The sequence below is a fragment of the Phoca vitulina genome, unplaced genomic scaffold (assembly GCF_004348235.1).
Source record: "Phoca vitulina isolate PV1807 unplaced genomic scaffold, GSC_HSeal_1.0 scaffold3, whole genome shotgun sequence".
Taxonomy (NCBI): domain Eukaryota; kingdom Metazoa; phylum Chordata; class Mammalia; order Carnivora; family Phocidae; genus Phoca; species Phoca vitulina.
The window spans coordinates 46,551,432-46,579,126 of NW_022589706.1; the positions used below are offsets into that span (position 1 = coordinate 46,551,432).

Consider the following 27,695-nt stretch of genomic DNA (forward strand, 5'->3'; position numbering starts at 1 on the left):
AATGAAAATTAAGGGATAAGGAAAAACAACAACCTCTTTGAAATTCATTTGACAGTAATTGCCATGACCACACCAAAAATTGTCAGTAAACTTTGTTTAGAAAAGAAATGTGTCCCGCAGTAAAGACACAGAAAAACAGAATAAAAGATGAATTGAATAGAAATGAATAAATGCAGAGGCATGAAAATACACACACGCACATACAGGCAAAATATTTGGTGCAGTTTTGCTAACTGGCATGAGCTTTTTGTTCCTGGTTTTTGGGACACAAGGAAGAGTACTAGCCTGGAGAATCATATTTTAAGATTGATTAATTCAGGAAAGTGAAAAATATTCCTCTAAGAATTTCCATTGGAAGGTTTTACATTAGCAAATGGGATACATACTTGCATATACTGCATATATTTTACTCGGAATGGATAGGAAGTATTCTGAGTAAACAGATATTTTACAATAAGTAATCTTCAGATCGTAACTAAAAATATTTTTATGATATATTTGTTCAGCTTTATTGAGGTATAATTGACAAATTAAATGGTAAGATACTAAAACTGTGCTATGTGAGGATTTGATATACATATGCATTGTTTGTTAAAGAATTTCCCCCATTGAGTTAATTAACGCATCTATCACCTCACATTTTTTGTCTTTGGTGAGGACATTTAAGTTCTACTCTCTTAGCAAATTTCAATCATACAACACAGTGTTATAAGCTATAGTCATCAGGTTATACAATAGAATCACTGACTTTATTCATCTTATAACTGAAATTTTGTACTATTTTACCCCCACCCCCAGCCCCCGGAAACCACTTTTCTATTCTCTGTTTCTAGGAATTCATTTTTTTTTAATTCCATATATAAGTGATATCATGCTTTGTCTTTGTCTTTGTATTTGTCTTTCTCACTGTGACTTATTTAACTTAGCATAATGCCCTCCAGTTTTATCCATGTTATTATAAATCACAAAATTTCCTTTTCCTGGTTGCTGAATAATATTCCATTTTATACACACAGACACACCAAATTTTCTTTATTCATTCAACTCTCAATAAACACTTAGGTGGTTTCCATACTTTAGCTTTTGTAAACATTGCTGCAATAAACATGGGGATACAGATATTTCTTTGAGATACTGATTTTACTTCTTTTGGATATATACCTCAAAATTGGATGAATGGATCATATGATAGTTCTATTTTTTATTAATTTAATTAATTCAATTTTATTTTATTTTATTTTTTTGAAAGAGAGAGATAGTGCAAGTGGGTGGGGAGGGGCAGAGGGAGAGGGAGAGAGAGAGAATCTTAAGCAGGCTTCACACCCAGCTAGTCTGAGGTGGGGCTCAATGTTACAACCCTGAGATCATGACCTGAGCTGAAATCAAAAGTCGGATGCTTCACCCACTGAGCCACCCAGGGACCCCTATTTTTTATGATAGTTTTATTTTTAATTTCTTGAGGAACCTTCATACTATCTTCCAAAATGGTGGTACTGATTTACATTCCCACCAACAGTATACAGGGTTCCCTTTACTCTACATCCTGGCCAACACTTGATACACTTGTCTTTTTGGGAAGATTACCATTGTTAACAGTTGCAAGGTGATACCTCATTGTGGTTTTAATTTGCATTTTCCTGATAATTAGTGATGGTGAGCATCTTTTCATGTCTGTTGAGCATATGTATGCTTTCTTAGGAAAAAATACCTATTTTAAGCTCCTTTGCCCATTTTTAAATTGGATTATTTGTTCTTTTGCTTTGAGTGGTATGAGTTCCTTGTATATTTTGTAAATAAACCCCTTAGTGGATATGTGGTTTGCAAATATTTTCTCCCATTCATAGGTTGCTTTTTCATTTTGTTGATGATTTCCTTTGCTGTGCAGATTTTTTCTTTTTTTAAGTTTGATGTAGTCCTGCCTTACAGTTTTAAGTAGAAGAGGAAAAAAATGACAATGAGATATGAAACTGTTTCTCTATTTTTCTTTGTTGTAAGTTATTTTAATGATAAAAGAATCTTTAGTAATGAACTGACAAAATCATGAAATGATTTTTATCATTTAAATTATCTTTTTAAACAAGATTTAATCATTTTAATTCAAGTTTCATTGAATGCACTTCTCAAAATAGGTTGTGTCATAAATGTGGTTCAAAACAATACACGCTTATTTTTCACACACACTACATGTATATCACAGAGCGGCTTATGGATCTACTGCACATTTTCCTCACTCTAGGATCTACACTGAAGAAGCAGACATCACACAGAACATTGCTTATTTCTAGCAGAAGTTAAAAAAAGAAAAGATGGTGAATTAGATTAGGTTCTGAAAGCTTCCCTCAGGAAATAAATGCATGCTTCTCACCTTCATTTTATAGCACAAAACAAGTTACTTCAAAGAAGTAGGCAAGTTTAATTTTACCAATCTCCTGTGTGAGGACCTGCCAAAAATTCTTAATAAACAGCACAATGTTCAACGGGGTTTACCTTTCTGATCATCAAATATTTGGCCCTCTATCCCCTACATTTCAAAATACACACACACCATGTCCTCATCTATGTAGCCATCTTCTTGATGGATAGATATAGATATATAGATAGGTTTTATGTTATATATTTTAAACATTATTGTAGTATCATAGTAGTTGGAAAATATGAGTTCCTTTAGCATGTGGGGGGATGGGGAGATAGGATATGAAATACAATTCAGTTTTCCTCCTTCACATAAAGTGTATGCTTTCCATCTTTGACCAAGACATTAACTTCTTGGGCACATGAGAGAAATAAAAATGGTCAGATCATCAGATGTTAAATAAATATAAGATTGGCTCTTTTTTTTCAGTTTCTTTATCTCTTTGTTATTCCTTTTTTTTTTAGTTTTTATTTTAATTCTAGTTAGTAACATACAGTGTTATATTAGCTTGAGGAATGTAATATACAATATTCAATAATTCCATATGAGATCAACTATTTTTTACATGAATTATAAAATTACTTCTATCACGAACATGTCATGTAGAGTGTCCATAAAATTGTGACTGTAAATAATAATCAAAATTTCTTTTTCAGTGAATATGGCAGACAGCTCAGCCTCTGTCCCTCATGGTACAAAAGTGGTAACTACGAGGCACAGCAGCATTCTTTCCCCCTTGTACAGCTAGCATTTCTGGAAAAATAACTTCTATCAATTTCTTTCTAAAGTAGTTTTGAAGGACATAGGCTTCTAGAGTGTACTTTTGTACAACCATATAATTTATGATCCCAATGCAGACAATTTTAAGTCTAAACAAAATGTTATTATTAAATACAGTACAAAACGGGGATAAAAAAGTGTAATACAGGTAAGGAGTCCTACCACTTCTCTTCTGGACATAAGGTGTCCTAAACAGCTACGATGGACCTTAAAGAAACTGAATGTTATTGAGACCTAGAACTTAGATCAATTTCAATGCTTGATATATATTATTTGCTATTCTTTCATCTATTACTTTGATATAGATTATCATTTTTCATCACCGAAGTCTGTTTTCTCCTAGTGCAATGTTGTAATTAAATCATTTATCTCATTTTTGATTTAAATTAATATGGAATGGAGAAATAGCATTGAAAACCATTAAGAATACTGCTAGCAGTCATAACTAACATCACTGAATGCTTAATAAGAGTCCACCACAATTCCAAGACCTTTACCTTTATTAAGTAATTTAATTAACATACCATCTTTATGGCTTTAGATACAACATTATCTTCATTTTACATAAAAGAAAACTGTGGCTCCAAGTGGTTAAGTAATTTATCTGGGTGACACAGCTAACAAGTTACAGGAATGGACTTTGGATGCAAATAACCTGGTTCAAAACTTATTCTTCACCATAGTACATGACATAGCAGAGGGGGTGAAAAAGGTGAAGGTAGAGGAATGGAGGAAAATATATTGAATATTTATCATTATAAGCACTGCTTTACGATCTATACAGATAGGCACTTGATCATAAACAACCTTATGAAGTAAGTGACACTGAGATTTTTTAAAAGGTGAAAAAATTGTGGTCATGAAATATGAATGTCCTCCTGAAGTTATACAACCACTCACTTAACTAATATGGATTAAAAAAAAAAAAAAAAAACTTGAGAAAGTATTCACTGTCGTTTCTTGCTGTTCATAATATTTATTCCAAGCATTATATTGGATATTTATTATACAAATCAATCATTAGCCATTATACAAATGCAAATAACATTTGTATTTTATTAACATAAAAGGATCCAAGCTAACAACTAATATGATATGGTAAATATGTGTGGAGTTTGTTGTTTCATTCAAAAGTATTAGTTGAGCACCAACTATGTACCAGTAACTTTTCTATGTGTCAGAGTGGAAAAACTCTCTCTTTCTCTTTCTCTTTCTCTCTCTCATTTTATTTTAAAATAATAGCCAGCACTTACATAGTGTCTTATATGTACCAGGAACTTTTCTAAACAGTTAAATCTTGTGAACTCCTAACAACCCAGAGTTCGGTACTGTTACCCCAGTTGACAGAGCAGAGACTAATGCACTCAGATGTGAAGAGATCTGTGTCCTGTCCCATAGCCAATAAGAAACAGAACTGGGTTAATTATAAGCAGTTTTATACGTGAAAGCACTTTCTAAAATACTATGGCCCAATGGCACACATTGAACTAATATTCAATTATAACTAATATTTAAGAAATGAGACAGAGAATAAAGAAATACATACGTAATATATCCAAGGATGACAAGTTCTAAGAAGAAAACATAAAGGAGGTAAGAGATGTGAATAATGGAAAGAAGAAATATGATTTTGATAGGAAGAAAAAGATGTATGAGCAAAAGCCCAAGCTAGATAGCAAACTATGCAGATAGCTTGAAGAAGATTCTTCCAGACAGAAGTAACATCAAGGACAGAGACCCTGATGGACCACCACATCCAGAGTATTTGAGAAACAGCAAGCAGGCCAGTGTGTTCGGAGCAGAGTGAGTTAGGAACAGCGTGGTTAAACACATGACCAGAGAGATGAAGGTGGGAAATAATGAATAACTTTCTAGAATATGGGAGAGTACCTTGGATTTTCTTCTGAGTGATATATGTAGCTGTTGGAGGGTTTTCATCAGAGCAGTGACATGATATAACTCAAGTTTTAAAAGAATCAGTCTGGCTTCTGTAAATTGAACAGACACTAGGTGACAATTAAAATGGTACTGCAATAATAAATGATTCACCTATAATAATAAATTCCAAGTTCTATTTCACCAGGTGATACTGTGGAACATGTATGAGCTGTAAGTATAGCAGATACAAACTCTAGTATATTTACTGTTTTGCTACATATTCCATGGGTGTTTGGTGAAGACCCACATAGATCAGTCGGTATGTTAGAAGTGATAATGATTTGAATTTGGATGGTAAAGTTCAGAGATATATTGTGTATAGAATAAAATGATATACTGATTGATTGAATGTAGTACAGACAGGGAGAAATTCTAGAGAACTGAAGCAGATTGATAAGCTAAGGTGAGACTTTCTCTGTCAGCTCATTAAAGAATTAGCTCCACACATGAATTCTCTACTGATGGAAACACTTTGATCATCTTGCAATCACTTGCTGAGTGTTAGTGTCTTCAGCCTCCTAAATGAATAACCATGAGGCAACAGCAGGGACCCATCTGAAAAAATAGCACTTTCCATCACACATGCATTATGTATTATAGTACTCCACATGTTGGTTCCTCCTTTTAGGATGGATGTGATGGTGGATGATGTGACTATTTAGAAGAGACGTAAGCTGGCAGAGTGGATATGGTGTCATTTTGTGCAGAAGCAGAGCTAAGCTGTGAGTTCAGATTTTTTTTTCTATTATAGCACAGTATAGACCCAAGAAGAAATAGCTTGAAAATTAAGTATTTTAGTGAAGTTGTATTTACATATTTAAATCATGACATACTTGGACCATTAATTTAAGTTAGAGGAATTCTATTGCCAACAAAGTTCTAAGAAGACATTATGTTCCCCTGAAACTAATAATACAGTATATGTTAACTAAATTGCATTTAAATAAAAAATTAAAAAAAAGAAGATATATCTATGCAATGCCAGAAATGCTGATTGAAAGTAAAAGCAAATAAGTACATTTATGGATCTCTTTTTTTATAGTTGTAGAAAAATGTACTTGATTTTTTTCTTCTCATTTTGAAATGAAGCAGATTTCATTTTAGCATTCAACAGCTCAGGGTTTGTGGCTGTTCTTGCTGTTTATATGCTTCTTATAACGTCGAGTTAAAAGAATTCTACATAAAATATCTCTTAAGACAAAAGTAGTTTCTCAGGAATTTTAGTGTGAAAGCTCTTTGAAATTTTCCTATCTGTAAAAAAGAAGTAGCATATCTTCTGAATGTCTCAGGGATTCTATGTTAAAGTCCTTATTAAATTAAATTCAGATTACAAATGGATTTTATTAAATGATGTTAATGAGAAACAGATAATAAATAAATATTCAATGGCACACAGACCAGTACTGACAAATGAAGGCCTCAGTTATATAGCCAGTAATTCATCAAATATTTTGCTAAAAGAAATTACAATTACATTGCATTTTTATTTTTAAGAAATCAAATAGCCAATAATTGAAAAGTCAGAAATGCCCAAACATGAAGTAATATTAAATGTTTATTTTGGAGGCAGTGAAAATGTGTAATAAGGAACTTAAACAGCAATAAGAAAGAAGACAGGTGATAATTAATTCACACTTTTTACAAAATGATGTTAAAATGATGAGTTTATAAGAAGGCAGAGGTACAGAATTCTTGACTTAAGAGGAAGATCAATTCTCAAATAAAATATCCAATATGTTGATGTAGTAGGAAGTTCACAATAAATCTCTAAAAGAGAACTAACTTCTCATAGGAAAATAAATAAGTGTGACATTCATAGGCTTTATGTGGTGACAGACTGGTGGGCTCAGGTTACTTAGCTGAATCCCAGTAGATCAACAAGGATTGAAAATTATTTGATGACTGTCAGTTTAAAAAGCCACTAATAAAATATAACATACTAATGTTACGGAGCCCGAAAAGTTTGCACATTTGAAACTCTTAAATGGGTAGAGAATTCATCTTTGCTTTCCTTCCCAAATTCTCCAGAGGTGTCTCTATAGCTATCTGCCTTCAGTTAAAGCTTGAAAAGCTGAGGATATAAGGCATTTAGAGGAGATAATTTCTACTTTAGAAGATTGCCCTTTACTATTAGAGATGTCCTCGGGATGATCCGCCAGTGTGTCGGGACTGTTTATAACTGGAGAAGTTTTCTAAAGCCGCTCTCAATTTCTGCAGTAAAAAAGAAAATCATCCACTTGGACTTAGCAGCTCGTTCATGACTCTATTTTGGCTTGTGTCATATTATCTTGTGTTGGACTACTTACATGTGATTATCCATCAAAATACAGAGAATGTCTGAAAAGGAGGGAACTTTTTTTGGGGGGGGGTTTGGTTTGGTTTTCACACTAGTGTTCCCAGGATCTATTACAGTGGAAGACTGGTATTCTTCAATGTATATGAAAGAAAGAAAGAAAGAAAAACAGGAAAGAAGGAAGGAAGGAGGAAGGGAAGAGAAAGGTCATATTCTGGGGTTCTGACCTTGCAAGATATTCTTGTAGGAACTTGATGATCCATTGAACACACTTAAAGGGTAATATCAAGTTCAAACAATGATTGCCTCCAAACCTTCGAGCTCTTATCATGTAGCCATGTAAATAACATAGATTTCACAGCAGATGGTAAGATGCAGTGTAAGCATACGTAAATCTAAGATCACTCACATTTATGTATAATTACACAAATTCTAACAGAAATATAAATTTTGTCATTGCTATATTCTATGTTGTTAAGAAGCACAAATGTGTATTGTGAGGATGTTAAAAGGCTTAAATGATATCAATGTCAGTTTCCACTTTCTGTGATATTATGCCTTCAGACCTCTTGCCCTGTAGCCTTTAGTTAATTAAAAAACAAAATGAAGCAAAAAATGGAATGTTGAATTCTTAATGTTGCCTTAATTTACTCCTCATTTGTTAAATACTACTATTATGAGTAATAGTACAGGAAAGAAAGTTGTTACTGGATAATTTTGAGCATTACAATCTATAAAAGGAACAATTAAAAAAAAGTATGTTGTATTTAAATAACATTAAGTTCACAGCAACACGTTCAGTAATGATTTTGATAGCTCTTTATTGGGCTAGCCAAAGTACCAGTAAAATGTTAATCTGGACAAGGCACACGCCTAAAATATAATTTCTTTTAGTTTATTTGGAAAAAAAGAATCGAAGAAAAGCACAAAAATACCAAAACAAAATTATTTCTCAGAAGTACGTTATGTTAAGCACAACTTTTAATCTTTTTTGTTTGAACTGTTAGATCATGAAAAAACTAAGAACTCTTTCATCATGAACTGTCTGATAACTAATACACTCTGCTCATCTTCAGGTTTTGTCAAGAGTTTAGCTAAGCTAAGATATTGCTGCTTTGGCATCTGTTTTGTTTGCCCAGCAGCCTGCAGTGACCTTTACCTGACACTAGCCCTTCAGACAAGAACATGCCCAAGAGAGCAGCCCTCAGAGTCATAAGTAAATGTCCATTCTGATAGGACTTTTTCAACAGCCCTTGGGACTAACAGTCTCCCCTGTTTCCCAATGACTTTTCTTAATGTGCCCCTAAGATAAGACTTCCTTGGGGCTTACCAAAAGCCCCTATTTTGGTCTGAATTGACTAACTTGGCCTTAAACCAGGAACCCCTAGCACTCCACTCACACAGCCTAATAAAGGCCTGGGCCTCAGGTCTTGTCTGTCTGTATCTGCACCCTGTCTTCTCTCACCTCCCCATGTAGCTCCTTGATGCCCGCTGGATACTTTCCTTCAGAACCTGTGAGTAATAAACTTCTCTATTTTCATTTCTCTTGTGGTCTGTTGTCGAACCTCGGCTCACCATCTACCACCCTGTGCTCCACTTAATGTGTATTCATTTGACAAATTCATAACAGGTTTATATACAGAAGATTGCCTTGATTCATTACAAGTTCAAAGAGCAAAATCCCTGTTAAACCAAACATAACTGAAATAAAATGGTAATGGAATATCATATTCCTTTTACCTATAATACCACATTCTATTCTATTGTACCTGGATATATACATTTGTCTAAACCATGTGGACCGTAACCACATTTGATAGAAACTATGGTATATTTTTTACATAATTATTCTGTTTTGTTACATAAAGTGTGTTGTCCAATAAAGATTAAATTAGAAATATATGTGCATATATTGATTACTTTAAGGCTCAGGTGTATCCTAAAGATGCGCCCAGTGATTTATATTTGATTTAAATTGTTTTTTACTTACTCCCCCATGAGTATGCACATACAGAAAGAAAAAAATAAATAACTTCAACACTTTTATCGCAGTGTGAATATTCAAACCTTCCTTCATTTTATAGTTTTTAATATATTTAAATGATGTGAAAACTTTTATATTATGTTTACATCTGTAGATTTTAATTTGTTAGCAATATTCAAGGCCATGGGCCATAGGCATTTCCTTATGGAAATCCCTACTAGAAGGTGGCATTCGTTCAGATGACTCCAGTGACATAGCTTGCCTCAGTAAAATTTAAGGGAAAAGAAAATAAGGACATTGCCCAATGTCACAAGCTGATTAAGTATGAGAGGTGGCTGAGTATCTTCAAAATCAAAGCAGAGCCCAGAATTCTCTGGTGCCTCCCAAGTGTGGCAGTCCTGAACAGGCTCCCAAAAGATTTGCTTCTCAGTTTGACTGAGCTCTCTGTCTTCAGTCTTTCTATTGTCCATTCTATCTTCCACATTGTTACCAGATTTAATTTGCTGAATGTATATCTTAAAATACTATCCCCCTGATTTGAATGGAAAGAAAAAGTCCAGATGCTAGAAAGTCAGCTAGGCCTCTACCCTCAGTTCCAGCCAAACCTTCCCTTCTGTTTGCTCTATTTTGCATCATCACACCATTGACTTAATTACAGTAAGCCAGAAAGCTTGTTACTTTTCGGCTTCTTTACCTTTGATATGTTAATTCTTCTTCCTGGAATGCTCTTTGTCCACCATTCATGCTATATATATATATGAACTGAAGTATAGTTGACATGCAATATTACATTAGTTTCTGGTGTACAAGAGAATGATTGGGCAATTACACACATTATGAAATGCTTACCACAGTAAGTGTAGATACTATCTGTCACAATACAAAGTTATTACAATATTACTAACTATATTCCCTATGCTGTACTTTTCACCCCTATGACATATTTATTTTTTAACTAGAAGTTTGTACATCTTAATCCCCTTCACCTATTTTGCTCATCACCCCACCCTCTGACAACCACATTTGTTCTCTGAATTTATGAGTCTTTTTCCCTTCTTTGTTTTGTTTTTTAGATTCCACTCATAAGTGAAATAATAAGGTATTTGTCTTTGTCTCACTTATTTCACTCAGCAAAATCTCTTCTAGCTTCAACCATGTTGCAGCAAATGCTAAGATTTCATTCTTTTTCATGGCTGAGTAATACTCCAGTGTTTGTGCACACGTGAATCTGTGTGTGTGTACCACATCTTCTATATCTATTCATCTATTCCTGGACACTTAGGTTGCTTCCAGACCTTGAGTATTGTTAATAATGCTGCAATAAGCATAGGAATGCATATATATATATACATATGTATATATATATATATATGTATGTATGTATATATATATATATTCATTAGTCTTTTTGTTTCTTTGGGTAAACACCCAGTAGTGGAATTATTGGATCATATGGTATTTCTATTTTCCACACTGATTGCACCAATTTAAATTCCCACAAATAACACATGAAGGTTTCCTTTTTTCCACATCCTCACCAACATTTGTTACTTCTTGTCCTTTTGATACTAGCCATTCTGACTGGTTTGAGGTGATACTGTGATTTTGATTTGCATTTTCCTGATGATTAGTGATGTTGAGCATCTTTTCATATGTCTATTGACTATTTGTTTGGCTTTGGAAAAATGTCTATTCTGGCCTTCTGTCCATTTTTTAACTGGATTATTTGTTTTTTTTTTGTATTGAGTTGTATGAGTTCTTTATGTATTTGAGTATTAATCCCTTATTGGATATATCATATGTCTTCTTCCATTCAGTAAGTTGCCTTTTTGTTTTGTTGATGGTTTTCTTCATAGTGCAAAAGATTTTTAGTTTGATGTAGTCCTAATTGTTTTTTGTTTTATGTTTTGTTTTGTTTTGTTTTGTTTTTGCTTTTGTTTCTCTTGCCTGAGAAGATAGATCCAGAAAAATACTGGTAAGGCTAATGTCCAAGAGTTTATTGCCTGTGTTTTCTTCTAAGAGTCTTATGCCTTCGGGTCTACATTGAGGTCTTCAATCCATTTTGAGTTTGTTTTTGTGTGTGGTGTGAGAAAGCGGTCCAGTTCCATTCGTCTGCATGTAGCTGTCTAGTTTTCCCAAAACCATTTATGAAGAGACTGTTTTTTCCTCATTGTATATTTTTGTTTCCTTTGTCCTTGATTAATTGACCATATAAGTGTAGGTTTATTTCTATGCTTTCTATTCTGTTCTATTGATCTCTGTGTTTATTTTTGTGCCAATACCAGACTGTTTTGTTTTGTTTTGTTTTGTTTTGTTTTGTTTTTGCCATACTGTTTTGATTACTACAGCTTTGTAGTAGAAATCTGGGTTTGTGATACCTTCGATATGCTAATTCTTCCTGGGATGTTCTTTCTTTTCTTTTCTTTTCTTTTTTAATTTATTTATGTATTTGAGAGAGAGAGAAAGAGAGCAAGCACACAAGCAGGGGAAGGGGCAGAGGGAGAAGCTGGTTCCCCTCTGAGCAAGGAGCCTGATGCTGGGCTCAATCCCAGGAACCTGGGATCACCTGAGCTGAAGGCAGAAGCTTAACCTACTGAGCTACCCAGGCGCTCCCTGGGATGTTCTTTCTACCTCACCCATGCTAATTAAATGTAACATATATATTTTTTAAATCCTTTTGAGTGCCTCCTTTCACTGAATTTAGCTTTTTTTCTCATCCTCATGCCTAAACCTCTATCAGATGAATAAGTATTCTTTCCCTAGCTTTCATAATATAATTTGTGTTAAACTTGCATATGCTATTTGCCATGTTATAATTTGTTTTAAAATGCGTAATCTGTCTTTCCAATTTGACTCATGTATATCAGGGTAAGGAAATCCGTTTAACTTTCAACCTCAAGTAATCTAAAGTATAGTAGCTACTCATAAATTAACTATTTGTCTAATTTGAATAACATGTCTTTCTTGGATATACATTTGACATTTGGATAACATGGGTTTGAACTGTGTGGGCCACTTGTTCACAGATTTTTTTGCAGTACAGTACTGTACATGTATTTTCTTTCATTGTGATTTTCTTAGTAATATTTTCTTTTACCTAGCTTGCTTTGTTGTAAAACTGCTATATATAATACATATAATATTCAAAATATGTGTTAACCAAATGTGTATGTTATTTGTAAGGTTTCCAGTCAACAGTAGATTATTAGTACTTAAGTTTTGGGGGAGTTAAAAGTTAAACATAGATTTTAACTGCATGAAGGTCAGTGCCCCATGCCCTCAAATTGCTCAAAGGTCAACTGTAGTCACAATTTCATTGCTAGATTTTTTTACATAGACTGTTATCTATGTTTTATATACTTTTTAAAGCATGTGTTTCTAAAATTAACTATCTTAATTCAGGCTTGACTTAATAGGAAACAAGATTTCTTTTAATAGTATGATAGTCCCCTCATAATTTTCTTCCCTAGTGGTTAACATTTCACTTTTCAGGGGCGCTTGGGTTGCTCTGTTGTTAAGCATCTGCCTTCAGCTCAGGCCATGATCCCAGGGTCCTGGGATCGAGCCCTGCATCGGGCTCCCTGCTCAGTGGGAGGCCTGCTTCTCCCTCTCCCACTCCCCCTGCTTGTGTTCCCTCTCTCGCTGTGTCTCTCTGTCAAATAAATAAATAAAATCTTAAAAAAAAAATTCTCTTTTCATCCTATCTTTACATTTCCAAGGAAAACATGATTTATTCACTTTCTTTGATCTAAAAACATGTTATTTCAGCCAAAATTTTTGTTCTATATTTACAATTCAAGTGTTTGGGAATTATTATTTTACCTTGTCTGTCAATAACATACAATTTTTAGAATGAAATCTAAGAGGAGCCTGCTATGACATGTTCTAATTTTGCATCCAAGACATATTTATTGTACAAGAGCATTTAGGTCATTTCCATGTCATCCAGTTCAATGCTTCCCAAACAATGTAGGACGAAATATCACTCCTTAAGAAATTCTATGATGCATTTGTAAAATACAATGAAATAAATTGCTAGAAAAAAAAAATACTGATAAACTAATTACAATTCTCATTTAGAAAAACGATTTGATTGAACAAGCACAAAATTATTCTTTCAAGTTGTTAGGATAGTTTACAAATGTTCACTTCCAACTATTAGATTATATAATGGAAATTTCAACCAACTGTTCCTGGGACAAATAACATATCAGCTTATCTGGGATCATAAGTGGTACACAAAGAAGTTGTCATCTCAGTTTGATCATGAGGAATAGGTGTGAATTAGACAGAAGATTGTGACAGAACACTCCAGGCACAAGAATCAAAATTTAACTAAACTCAAAGAATGGAAATTACAATATTTTGGGGGGAGCTGGTGAGTAATATAGAATGTTAAAAGTGGAGTAATAAAGGGTAAAAAATAAACCAAAGTATGTGAATCAGACTACACAAGTCAATATAGAGTTGAAGAATGAAGAGTTAGAGTCAATTAAGTTTTTCAAGACTTCTGCTGCCTATAAAAGAAAGGCTTTCTAGGAAACTCAAATTTTATCTTACCCATAGACTGTCATCCCCATTCTATACTGGATTTCCCCCCAAATCACTGTACCCAAATTGATCTGATTAAACTAAACAATGAACACTATCCCACTTAATACCTGGGGTACTTATTGTATTTTTTTGTGCTTCTTAGCTGCATCTACTGATCTTTCCCTTCTTACTCAAATATTTCTTCTTAGGTTTCTGTGAGGAAGGAGTTACCATATTTCTTCTGTATCTCTGGAAACTTCTCATTTTCCTCTTCAATCCCCCCTTTATTTAAGATCTGTACATATTGGAATTCCTCAGGCCTCTATTATTGGTTCTTTTCTTTCCTTATTCATTATATTGTTCTTTTAAATTTTATCTTCCATACTACAATGGCTGCAAGAACCACCTATACATTTGTAATCCCCAAGTCGACATATTTAAACATGACCACTTTCCTGAGTTCTAGATCCTCATACCCAAATGCCTACAGGTTATCTCTTTTTGGATATTTCACAAAGACCTCCAACTTAAAAAGAACAAAACTGAGTTCTTGCTTCCTACCACTTCTCTACTTGTCTGTACCAAAAACAAGAAAGGAAACAATTCCACACCTGAAACTAATATTACACCGTATGTTAACTAACTGGAATTTAAATAAAAACTTGAAAAAGAAAACAAACAAACACCAACAAAAATGAGTCAGTAAATTATACCATTCTCAGGATCTCAGTTGCTCAAATAGCAATTCAACATCATACTTTCATCCTCCCTGGCTCTTATTTTTTACAAGCAAACAAGTCCTGTTCTTTCTATCTCCTGTGTCTGTCATATCCTCCTATTTCTCTTCCATCGTATTCACTGTCTGAGCCACACATAAACATCATTCCTCCAGGGAGATTCTCCTGTTTCACAGATTATCTCCCTTTGTTTACCACCTCAAATTACCTTGTTTCCTCTAACTGTGTAGATATCTTTGCAGTTAACATTACTTGTACAGTGTTTGGCTTCCACAGGAAATAATTGAATCTATGAGAATATGAATCACAACTGGTCGAGTTAATGCATTATCTCGAACACATAATAGAAAACTAGACAAATGTCTTAACAAATACCTATTGAATTAATAAATGGTTGATTGTGACACTATAAGACATCAAAATATAGAACTGGAGAACCACTGAATCTGGTAAATTTCAACTCTTCTCTTTCGAGATGCATCCTCCAAAACTTACTCATCTATGTTGACCTTCTAAAAGAGTATCATTGCATCTCATATATTACAGGAGATAAAATGACATCTTCTTTATAGCTTCACTATAAGCAAAAACAGTTTTCTTACATGGTGATATATTTGGAAAATAGAAAAATGTAGACATAATTTAATTGAATACACATAATCGTTTATATTTGTTTTATAAATATTATTCATGAATAGTTTTCTAGAGTATATTCTTTTTTCTCTATGTATTGATGTGCAATGCTTATATATCCATTGACGTCTTTCATGGTATATCATGGTATAGGTACCCAATGCATATTATTTGGAGTATGAAAATTAGATATAGCATGCTAGAAACTGATGTTAAAAAGATGGCCCCCATGACCGTACTTCCTAATTCTAATGCTTCCTAATCATTTCAGAAAGGAACCATAATGACTGTCATGAAAAATGACTAAATTCTTACAGTTATAATAGAAAGGTGTTAATTTAATTATTTTTCCATGTCAGTGGAATAATAATACTACTGATATACTGCCACTATCTAAAATGCAGCATTCATTTACAGAAAACCAATCATGTGATGGACACACTGCTATATTTTTCATATTTACATGAATATAAAAGCCCTAGATAATCCTGGAAGATAGATATTTACTGTACTTTGATTTGGTATTTATTCTATTTATAAAAGCAAGAATTAGAGTAGTTAAGTAACATGTTAGGATGATAAAACATTAATAATTTGCACATCTCAAATGCAGACACAAATGTCTGACTTCTGTGCATAAACCATTGCACCACATGGCCTCTCATGGCATTATGTATTTGTTAAATATAGCTGGTTCACTTTTTCTGAGAGAACTCTAAGTCAGGGCAGATGATACTAAAATATATTAAGTTCAAAGTACACTGATTCTTTTGAAATTAGAATTTCATGCTGTATTATGGAATTTCCTAGTATATCCAAAAAGAGGAGTGGGCATTGAGGCTCCTCTGGGCTCATAGAAAATGATTATGTTAATTACCTCTTTGGGGAGGAATTGTTCATCTCAATTCCTTAATTTTTAAGGATATAAACATTTTGAGCATATCTGCTGCTTAATTTATTATTAAAGATACTTCAAAGATATTTTTAATTTCTAGGTTTGAATATTAATGCTATTTTATGTCTGTACATAAAAAATAGAAACAAAGCTTTGGAAACTTCTTTCATATCAAATGGAAGGGAAATAGACATTCTTCAAAAATAGCACCTCTAGGGGCGCCTGGGTGGCTCAGTTGTTAAGCGTCTGCCTTTGGCTCAGGTCAAGATCTCAGGGTCCTGGGATCGAGCCCCACATCGGGCTCTCTGCTCAGCGGGAAGCCTGCTTCTCCCTCTCCCACTCCCCCTGCTTGTGTTCCCTCTCTCGCTGTGTCTCTCTCTGTCAAATTAAAAAAAAAAAAAAAAATAGCTCCTCTAACAAAACAGATGAACACAGGGGAAAGAAAAAACAGAAAGAGAGGGAGGCAAATCATAAATGAGACTCTTAACTATCGAGAACAAACTGAGGGTTGCTGGAGGGGAGGTTGTGGAGGATGGGTTAAATGGGTGATGGATATTAAGGAGGGCACTTGTGATGAGCACTGGGTGTTATATGTAAGTGCTGAGTCATGAATTCTACTCCTGAAACAAATATTACACTATATGTTAACTAAATAAATTTAAATAAAAACTTGAAATATTAATAAAAGAAGATGGCGAATGAAAGATGCAAAAAAAAAAATAAATAAATAAAATAGCATCTCTGTCCTGAAACATTTTGTCTGTATCAGAAGTCAGATTCAGATGTTCTGTACCAATCATGAATTAAAGAGAACATGAGAATTTGGGCTAGTGAAAATCACTGGTATCTGTCAAGTGGTAGTGTATAGTAGTTAAGAGCAAAGCCCAGAACATATATTGGCCAGTGCAAAACTTGGTTCTAATTCACACTAAGTTCTTCATTTCAAGTCTCTATGCCACAGTTCTTCCTTTATAAATGGACGAATAGTAATACTTAAATCCTTTTTACAGTAAATGATAATAAAGGGCATAGATATTGGATTATGTCCAAAGACAAAGTAAAAACAGTCAAATTGATATTAAAATTCTGTTCTGTGTGAATTCAAAGTTCATAAGCTTCAAGTATATTATGCTCACAATAAGAAATAGGAGGAAGGGGATTGAGGTGGAAGGAAGAAAACAGGGGAGAAAGAGGTGAATGGTAGAGGAGGAAAAGGAGAAGAAAAAAAAAGAAGAGAAGGAGGAGGAGGAAGGAAAGGAATGAAAGAAAAATAAGATATTGCCATTTGTATACACATGAAATTCTAAAAACTGCCATGAGGATATTTTAAGACAGATGTCATTCTTATTTTACAAATGAGCAAATTGAGGCATATATATGCTTAGTTGCATGCTGCCCAAGGTAAAATATTAAGTGACAATATTAGAAATTAAGAATTCTCAAAATTTCTAACTAAAGTATTAAAAGTGCAATTTTTATTCATTCTGACTACCCTATAATTCTCTCTAGTATTTTCTGGTAAAAACTGATATTTTTACCATTAGAAGGATTGGAAAATTACTGGGTGTTTTCTTTTATTTATAAGTGTCTTTCTTTAACATACAATGTTTTATTAGCTTCAGGTGTACAATATAGTAATTCAACAATTCCATATATCACCCAGTGCTCATCACAATAAGTGCACTCCTATAAGTAGTCTTTAAAATGCTTTTTAAAGTTTTGACATAGAACAAATAAAATAATAGGAGAAAGAGGGCTCTTGAGGTCAAGTTCCTTGGAGAACAGATTAAAAAAAAAAGAATGGGAAGATATTGGAAACATTTATCAATCTTAGCTTTTAGAGTTCTTGCTGTGCTCTTGAATCATCAGTATATCACTAGATAAGCTTCTGACATTTTACAAAAAAGAAGTGAGACAGGGATAGTGAGCAACTGAAAATAACACACTGTTAAAGTTTAAAAATTATTTTTCATATATTTTTATGTTACAATAAAACAAGAATGATATTTACATTTTAAGTTAGCTCTCCATCTAACCATCCTTGATTAATCATATTATTTTAATCACATATGAGATATAACTAAATTAGTTGAATAACTATCCCCATCTTCATTGTCTGCCTTATGAAAAACTTACTAGCTTTTTAAAATCAGAACATGACTGTCAGTAAATTATACACTAATACAAAGTTAAATATTATACATCTTTTTTGGGAGCAAACCAGGAAGAATTTCAGCATTTAGTGAAATGGTTTAATCAAATGTCTTTTTCTGCGAATATATTTTTTCAATAATAATTTGATTTAGAGAATAGTAAAAAGTACTTTCAAATATCCTACTCCTTCATCCCAAAACTATCAGTGCTAAACATGAGTGCATTGTCAAATTTACACATTTCTTGAATAGGCATCATTTATTCAATACATGTTGGTTAAACACCTTTTTTGTATGTGTTTGTTAAGTATTTTCTTTGTGACAGCCACTGTTCTAAATGTTGGAGAAACAGGAATGAAAAAAAAAGAAACAAAACAGATCCCAGATTTTGTGAAGCTGGCATACCAGGAGTATGCCAAATAATAAACAAAATGAAAAGGAAGAATAAACAGTATGTTAGATGGTATTAAGTAGTAGTAAAGAAATAGAACAGGAAAGGGTAATAGAGAATACTGGCAGATTTTACAATTTAAAAACAAGTAGTTAGCAAAAGCCCCCCCAAAAAAAGTGACAATTAAGTAGACCTAAAGAAGACACTGACTAATTTTATGTAGGAAATGCTATTATCTGACATGGTATAACAGGCTAGTCCTGGTTGCTATGTAAGGAATATACTGAAGGTGCTAAGAACAGAAGTAGAGGAAAGATTTAAGAGTGCTAGCAGTAGAGGTGGTGAAAATTTGTCAGTTTGGATATATTTGAAAGTATCACTGAGAAGATGGATTTTATGTGGAGTGTGAGATTAAGATATGAGTTATGACGTCTCTGTTTGGCTTGAGGTATTTGAAGGACGTAGTTGCCACTTATTGACTTGGGAAACTCTGTGATAAAATCTGGGGGTGAGACCAAGTGCTCAGTTTTAGATATACTAAGTTTGAGATGCCTAGTAAACATCCATATAGATGGATGGGTAGTACATAAATAGATACACAGATAGATGCATTGGTAAATACATACACAGATACATACATAGATGTATACATACGTATATAAATCAATTTTCAGTTCAGGAAAAAAGGAGAAGCTAAAAGTCATCAATAGATAATATTCAAAGCTATGGGACACAATGAGTAAAGATGGGGAGAAGTTCTGATGATTGAGTTAATGACAATCCATACCTACTTAAATCAGATGATGAAGCAGCAGCAAGAGGAAAGGGAGAAGCAATGGAGTGAGTTTTTACAATATGTGTCTATTATCCTGAAACACACATCGTGAAAGTTTTTTAAGAAGGACGTGCTTATCCAGCAAATGTTGCTGTACACTAAAATAAAGTGTGAGAATTGACCTTTGGATTTAGCGAGGAATTTACCACTGCCTCACTGGTGATCTTGGCAAGTTCAAACTCTGACAAGTTAGGGAGGTAAATGCTTGAATGGAGTAGGTTTAGGATAGAATGAGAAGAGAGAAATGTGGATAGACAATATGAACAGGATGAAAGTAATCAGAGAAATGGGGCAGAAGCTGGAGAAGATAGTGAAGGCAAGAGGTTTTGGTTTGTTTATTTAGGGTGTGTGTGTATGTGTGTGTGTGTGTGTGTATGACGTTAAGTAAAAGAACATGATTCAGTATATCTTCTTTAACCCCAAGAATTCTCTCAATGCTTTGTTTCATGAATGTCTTTAGTAGATACTTTGTCCATTTTGAAATTTAAATTATAGTATCTAGATACAAACTAAATTTCTACTAGAGGTCAGCATGTATTACTAAAATACATACATTCCGGGGAATGTATTCCGGCCACATAAATGAGGGGTACTACCTTGTTCAATTCTTGGTAGTCTTTGGTCATCCACCATAAATCATGTGGCTTTTTTACTGGCCACATCAGGCCATGGAAAACACTGTAGGTGAGGCATGAAATATCCACTTAGTACAATTTTTGGATAGTTTCTCCTATTTCCTTATGCTCTCCAGTCAATTCATATTGTTTGAAAGTTACCACTCTTCGGGGCGCCTGGGTGGCTCAGTCGTTAAGTGTCTGCCTTCAGCTCGGGTCATGATCCCAAGGTCCTGGGATCGAGCCCCGCATCTGGCTCCCTGCTCAGCGAGAAGCCTGCTTCTCCCTCCCCCACTCCCTCTGCTTGTGTTCCCTCTCTCGCTGTGTCTCCCTCTGTCAAATAAATAAATAAAATCTTAAAAAAAAACAAATCATAAATATTAAAAATAAAATAAAATACATACATTCCACTCAAGGCATTTGAATATTTGAATATGTATCTCTAACCTAAGCATTATAACAATTCACGTCAATGGACAATTATCAAGAAGTCAAATTTAAACTCTGTGCCAGTATCACAAAGCTCATCACTTATTTTTTTCTTGAATATTTATGTGCATTAACTTTATCTCTCCAAATGATTATTAAAACTAAGAAAAATATAACTTATCCCTATTGTGTTCAAGGCACCATGCTAAGCATGTTACATATATTATTCCTACTTTTCAGTCTAAGCTTACAAAATAGATTTTATTAACCTATTTTCTAAATAAGGTGGTGTTGATCAGCAATCCAGCAACTTGCCTGAGCCTTGATAAATATGATTGATGCAGCAGGGATTCGGTCCAGATATACTTAGTTCCAAAGTACACGACCTTTAACTTTTACTACTTTATAACACAGTACTTACTGAAAGACAGGGACTCAGTCATAAGCAACACTTACTTAGTATACTGAGTAAAGCTAAGTACAACGAAACGCACTTAACATGACCTTACTGCTAATATAGCTGTTACTTTGTCTAAGAAAAGCAGTATCTTGAACAACAAACAAAATCAATCTTTGTCATGTTTACAGATTTGAACTTTTAAGAGTCATGAAGCAAAAAAATGTACATTAATCCAGATTTTTTTCTTTTAAATGTCTTTCATTATCGAGACAGTTTATCAAATTACAAAATGAAAATGAGACAAAACAAAATCCAGTTCTCCTGACAAGTCAAACACTTCTATGTTGTAAGTTGCACATCATACAGTGTCATTGCGCAATAAAGGCTGGTGTGGAATCCAAAAGTAATCCCCTCGTTGGCTTGTTGAGTTTCCCCAAAGGTTTGCCACTGGAGATGCGATTACCAGGACTATTCAAATGCAAGCAAAATCTCTGAACCGAAATTCTTAAGCCAAATCCTTATCTCTAAAGAATGCTGGCTTTCTGCATGCTTAATTTTTTGTGTGTGCAATTTAAGTAATAACTGAAAATGTAGGCCTCCATGTTTTACCTTTAAATACAATCTCAATATCAAAATTTAAATGCATAGGAAAAATAATTCGCCGCCCATTAGCAGGTTCTCATTACTCTAAGGTGGATTTTGCATCAAGGTTTAGACACATTATCAGAAAGGACACAAAACCCAGTCTCATTTTAGAATCTTGGTTTTTGGGAATCCTTGACCAGTTTAATATCCATCCCATTCATTACCTTATTTATTTTCATTTAGTTGTAATTTTCTTACAAGTTTTAAATTTTCAAAAGTGACATTATGCAAACATCAGCAACTTCTGGATATTTTTTGTTTTATCTTATTCCTGTATGATATAAAAAAGTCCAAAAACTTTATTGGGATACTAAAATAGAAGGAAATTATAACATGCATGAAATTCATAAGTTAAAATTCTGTTATTAGTAATACATATTCATCATTTATATATTATTCTAGTATAGAAAAAGAATGTGACTTGGAATTGCATAGACATAGTTTTGAATCTCTTGCATTCCACTTACGACCTGTATGAACTTGTAAAAGTTCTTTGTCTTTTATTTCCATCTGTAAATAAAAGTTAGTGTCACCCAACTAATAGGTTGGTCATAGTGTTATAATTACTAAGTAAGAAAGTACATATGATCTTCTGCAATTAAAAGCAGTAAACACTTTTGTCTCTTTCCCTGTTATCTAAAATCATATGCATATTTAAATGAAATCAGTGATTGAATTTATTTTTAGAACAATAGCAAAAAACTTATTAACGTGTCTTTATAGCAAAATAAATGAAGACATATTATTTTTAAAAATATCAATCTTTCACAATAAATTCAATTACTAGTGACTTTTCAAACTTATGAAAAACTGAAAATGTTTTAAATATTAAATACACATATGTATATCCATGATGTACGCATATATTTATGTGTTAATTTTCAAACCTAGGAAGTATGTATTTTATCTTTCCTGAGTGAAACATCTGTGATATGAATATAAAAGTGTAACATATTCAGCAAGACTGATTTTTAGGAATTTAAACGTGGTAATTTTGAAATAAGTAAACTTTTCATAAAAAGTGAGATGTTTATTTTTCAAGACAATTAACTCTAAATAATTTTTAAATGACTAGACTTTATCATATATGCTAAACATAATTTTTTAGTAAATGTAGCACCTTTTGCTTGCTATTTTCTATGAACACTAATAAACTCTATGCTAATTTGAATATGTAATGAAGTACATGGAGAGAAAAACCTAGAGAAATTTTGTTACCTAGGCTGAGAAGTTGAGCACTGGACATTTTACCTCTGGACAATGGTCAACGTTAACAAGAAAAACCAGAACCTAATAATTATTAGCTACCATTTAAACTGACTATGAAAGACACAATAAATATCTTCCACTGAAACAATATATGAAGTATCTATCCTACTATTCATAAAACTAACATTAAAAGCCAAGAATATATTTTGATACAACCTTGTAAGCATTAAATCGAGTGAACAATAATCTTCGGGGCAGGTAAGAGAAATTTAATGAATGAAGATAACTTACCTTATCCACAATACATATCTGTTTTCTTGTTTGAGCATCAAGTATTTCAATCTCAAAGTGCGCAGTTTTTGAATGTTTAACTACTGGAGCTGATTTTAGAGGGCCTGCTGAGAGCACAAGTTGCGACAAACACTGAAAGTTTCTCAAGTCATTCTTCAGCATGGACCGTGTAACTCCTCGGGAAAATATTTCTCTCTTGCGTTCCGAAGCAAGGGACTTGTGCCTTTTGAACATTGTGTGAACTAGCAGGAGAATCTGTCATGACAACAGAAGACACTTGCAAGTATGTTGCCTTGCACCAGTTTAAATACTGCTGGTGAACCCGGGAAAGGTCAAGTGCCATGCCTTTCCAAGAGTTCAGTTTTATTTAGCAGGCTTGAAAACAATGACTGATCTATTTCTATATATAACAAGCTATTGTAAATTGCGGCAGTGTAGAGGATTACTTTACCAGCATTCCAATTATTTCTTGCTTTCCCCTTTTATCTCTGCTTTTTAATATGGTCACTAATATCTGAAATTCCAAAAGAGTAGAAAGAGATTTTATTATCTTTGAATTCTGTATGCACTAATCTTCAAGTACATATGTTATTATTCACACATTCACATTTAGATGTATTTAAAATTAGCATAGAGCTATCTTATAGATAAATTTAAAAACACCTAGTGCATTATTACATAACAAAATTTTTTATAAATACTGCCTAAGATAAAGATTTGTGGCATGTTTTAAATACATATAAATAAATGTAAATATATAAACAAATATATGTTTAATATATAAATATAAAACATGCTACATATAATATAATGTAATATAAATAATATATATTATATATACAAATGTGTATATATATATGATACAAATGGATGAATTCTTCACTTTGTACAGGGAATAGAAAGATGGCAAGTCATCCATGAGATTGGAATATGTACAAAGCCATTTTATAACTTGAGGAAAAAGAAGTAAATTTCATTTTAACATTTCTACACATTACATTTATTGGAAAATATTTGAATTTATGTACGAAATTAGAACTAACCACCACATTAACCACAACATTAAACTATGGCAAATTGAAATAATCGCAAAATTAACAATGAAAAATGTTAAACAACCTGTAAAAAAGACTCCAAGTACTCAGATACGGGTATATCTGGTAAAGGAACAACTGAGGGATGCCTGGGTGGCTCAATCAGTTAAGTGTCGGCCTTCGGCTCAGGTCATGATACCAGGGCCCTGGGATGGAGTCCCACATTGGGCTCTTTGCTCAGCAGGGAGCCTGCTTCTCGCTTGGCCTGCTGCTCCCCCCTGCTTGGCTGTCTCTCTCTCTCTCTCTTTCTCTCTCTCTCTCTCTCTGTCAAATAAATAAATAAAATCTTAAAAAGAAAAAAAGAAACAACTGAAAACTATCCAAAACATATTGTCACTGATTCAAAGGGATATTACATGAAAGTATTCTGAGATGCCATTTTTAATGATGACATGAAAAGCAAAATGGTTAAAATTATAGAGGGTTGTGGGGCGCCTGGGTGGCTCAGTCCATTAAGCAACTGAGTTGAGCTCAGCTCAGGTCTTGATCTCAGGGTGGTGAGTTCAAACCCCATATTGTGGAGCCCACTTAAAATAATAATAATAATAATTATAGAGGGGTGAATCTTTATATCTATATGAGGCTAAAATTTACTTTTATAATTAAAAAGTAATGTAGTGATTTTTAATTTTGATCAAACATTATTCAGTAGAGATCCACTTACACATGTTCAGTTATCATTTCATCCTCTAGACAACCATTATACTCAATATTTAATATTTTGAAAACATAGAAGACAGGAATATATATGTCTATGTATGTGTGCATTTGTGTGTGCATGTATTTACACACACACACACACACACACGTGTTGTGCAATTTCATCACCGCAGTTGTACAGGACTCCGAACTCACAAAATGAACCATCCTTAACATCTCCCTTTCTCCGACACCTCGGTTCTCATCCATCGGAAATCCAGAACACAGTCTTCTCACCACCCCGTGCCACCTTCAAAACATCAGTCTCATCTGTATTGCTTTTCCAAACTAGTCCCCTGTGTCAATACTGGTCAATCTAGTATCATTTTAATACAGCAGCTAGAGTGATCAGGGTCTATGCTAAAGCAGATAATGCAATAATCTGCTCAGCACACGGCAGAGGCTTCCTATTTTATGGAACGAAAAAGCTAAAGTTCTCTGCAAAGGTCTATAGGGTCTGCATCATCAGCACTTTGGTATATCACTGATCTCATCCCTTAAACTATCTACAGCGCCTACAACAGTGTCTGGTACACAGTAGGTGCCCAAAAAACATATATATTAAATAAATAAATAAACAATCAGTAAATGTATCTTGGAGGTATAGGCAGAATGGTGTGATGTTAATAGAATGCTCAGGTAAACTATTGTCTTATATTAAAATGACATAAACACAACCTGGATGTCTCTTCAAATATAGTTTCTATTTAAAAAAAAAAATAGTCTAAAGGACATAGGAGCCAAATTGAATGTAGCTCCCATTGACAAAGCTGGAATAATTCCAGTAAGAAAATAAATACTGATGATAATAGAATCTAACTCAAAAAATATTATAAACATCCATGAGTCCATACTTTTATGAATAAATGATTAAATAATAAATAAATAAATAAATAAATAAATGGGCATAAGGGATGATTTTCCTTACGCAAGAATTCCAAATAGTATATATGGATACTCTGATTCTGAGTGTGGGTTTCACTTAGTGACACACTTGCAAAAAATAATTAAGGGAAAACGGAAACTCTATAGAGGAAAAACAGGCAGCAGACAGCATTTTAAGAGAGGCCAAGTTGAATATCACCCTGAAAAGTCATGTTGATATCATGTACTCACAGATACCATGAGATGAAGATGCTTCACTCCTGGAGTATTCTACCAAAAGTTCATTTCCTCAGTCTAACCATGAGAAAACATCAGACAAACACAAACTGAGAAACAGTACTTAATGCTCTTCAAAACTGTCAAACATTTGAAAAATAAGGAAAAATTGAGAGACTGTAACAGATCAAAAGAGAATTTATGGTAACATGACTAAAAAATGCAATGGCATCCAAATTGTTTCCTGGAACAGAAAAAGAAATTAGTGGAAAAAACGGTGAAAAGATAATAACATGTGTAATTTAATTAATAGTGTTGTGCCAATGACAATTTCTGAATTTTGATAAATATACCATGGTTATACAAGATGTTAAAATTAGGGGAAGCTGGGTAAAAAGTACACAAAAAATCCTCTGTACCTCCTTTTCAATGTTTTTTGTAGAACTATTCCAAAATGCAAAGCATAAAATAAACACACACCTGCACCAACATATAAAATAAGGAATGGAGAAAGAGAAAAAAATGGAAATTAAAAGCATTTTAAAAAGCAAACTTTCAGGTTTTCATCTGTGTCAATCACACAACTTAAAAATTTGGGTAAAGAATAAAAATAAAATCCTTAAAAAAATAAAATAGAAAAAATTTACAAAAAGATGCAGTGTCAAAAAGTGTCTTTATTCTAATTGCATTTATTTATAATAAAGTATGAAGGATGGGGGTTAAGATATTATTGTTCTTTTTTTTAAGATTTTATTTATTTATTTGACAGAGAGAGACACAGCGAGAGAGGGAACATAAGCAGGGGGGAGTGGGAGAGGGAGAAGCGGGTTTCCCGCTGAGGGGAGAGCCCGATGCGGGGCTCGATCCCAGGACTCTGGGATCATGACCTGAGCCGAAGGCAGATGCTTAACGACTGAGCCATCCAGGTGCCCCTATTGTTCTTTTTTAAAATTTTTTTTATTTATTGATTTGAGAGAGAGAGAGCACAAAAGCAGGGGGGAGGGTCAGAGGAAGAGGGAGAAACAGATTCCCAGCTAAGCAGGGAGCCAATGCAGGGCTCAATCCCAGGATCCCGGGATCATGACTTGAGCTGCATGCAGACATTTAACCAAGTAAGCCACCCAGGTGCCCCAAGATACTATTTTTCTTTACCCTCATATTTTTCATTTATTTTCGACAGAAAGTTATCCACTTCAGTTCATTTTCTATTTGAAGTACCATTTCTTCTTAGATTATTTTAAATAATTAATAGATTTATAATATTTTTTAAAGCTGTTCTAGTTTACAGAACAAAAATACATAATTGAATGCACAGTGTTTCCACATACTCTCTTCCTCCCCCATGACATAAATCTTTAATTAGTAACATCTTGCATTAGTGTGGAATTTTTGTTAAGACAACTAATATGGGCAGGTATTTATTAATTAAAGTCCATAGTTTGTTTTAGAGTTTAGTCTTTGTGTTTTACAGTTCTTTGAGTTTTGACAAATGTAAAAAGCCATGTATCCACCTTGATAGTGTCACACAGAATAGTTTCACTGACCTGAAAATGTCCTGTGCTCCAACTTCCCCACTGTTCCCCCCACTCCAAACCCCTGGCAATGACTCATCTTTTTGCTGTCTTCTT

At 33.6% G+C, this 27,695-nt stretch overlaps 1 protein-coding gene across 1 annotated transcript in view; it reads right to left on the minus strand.

The window, feature by feature from the left end:
• Window positions 1-23,407, minus strand: part of TECRL (trans-2,3-enoyl-CoA reductase like) — a 116,578-nt gene extending 93,171 nt beyond the window's left edge. Inside the window, exon 1 of the mRNA XM_032398024.1 lies at window positions 23,174-23,407. Coding sequence (XP_032253915.1) covers window positions 23,174-23,407 — 234 coding nt within the window. The remainder of the gene's footprint in view (window positions 1-23,173) is intronic.
• Window positions 23,408-27,695: the final 4,288 nt, after the last annotated feature.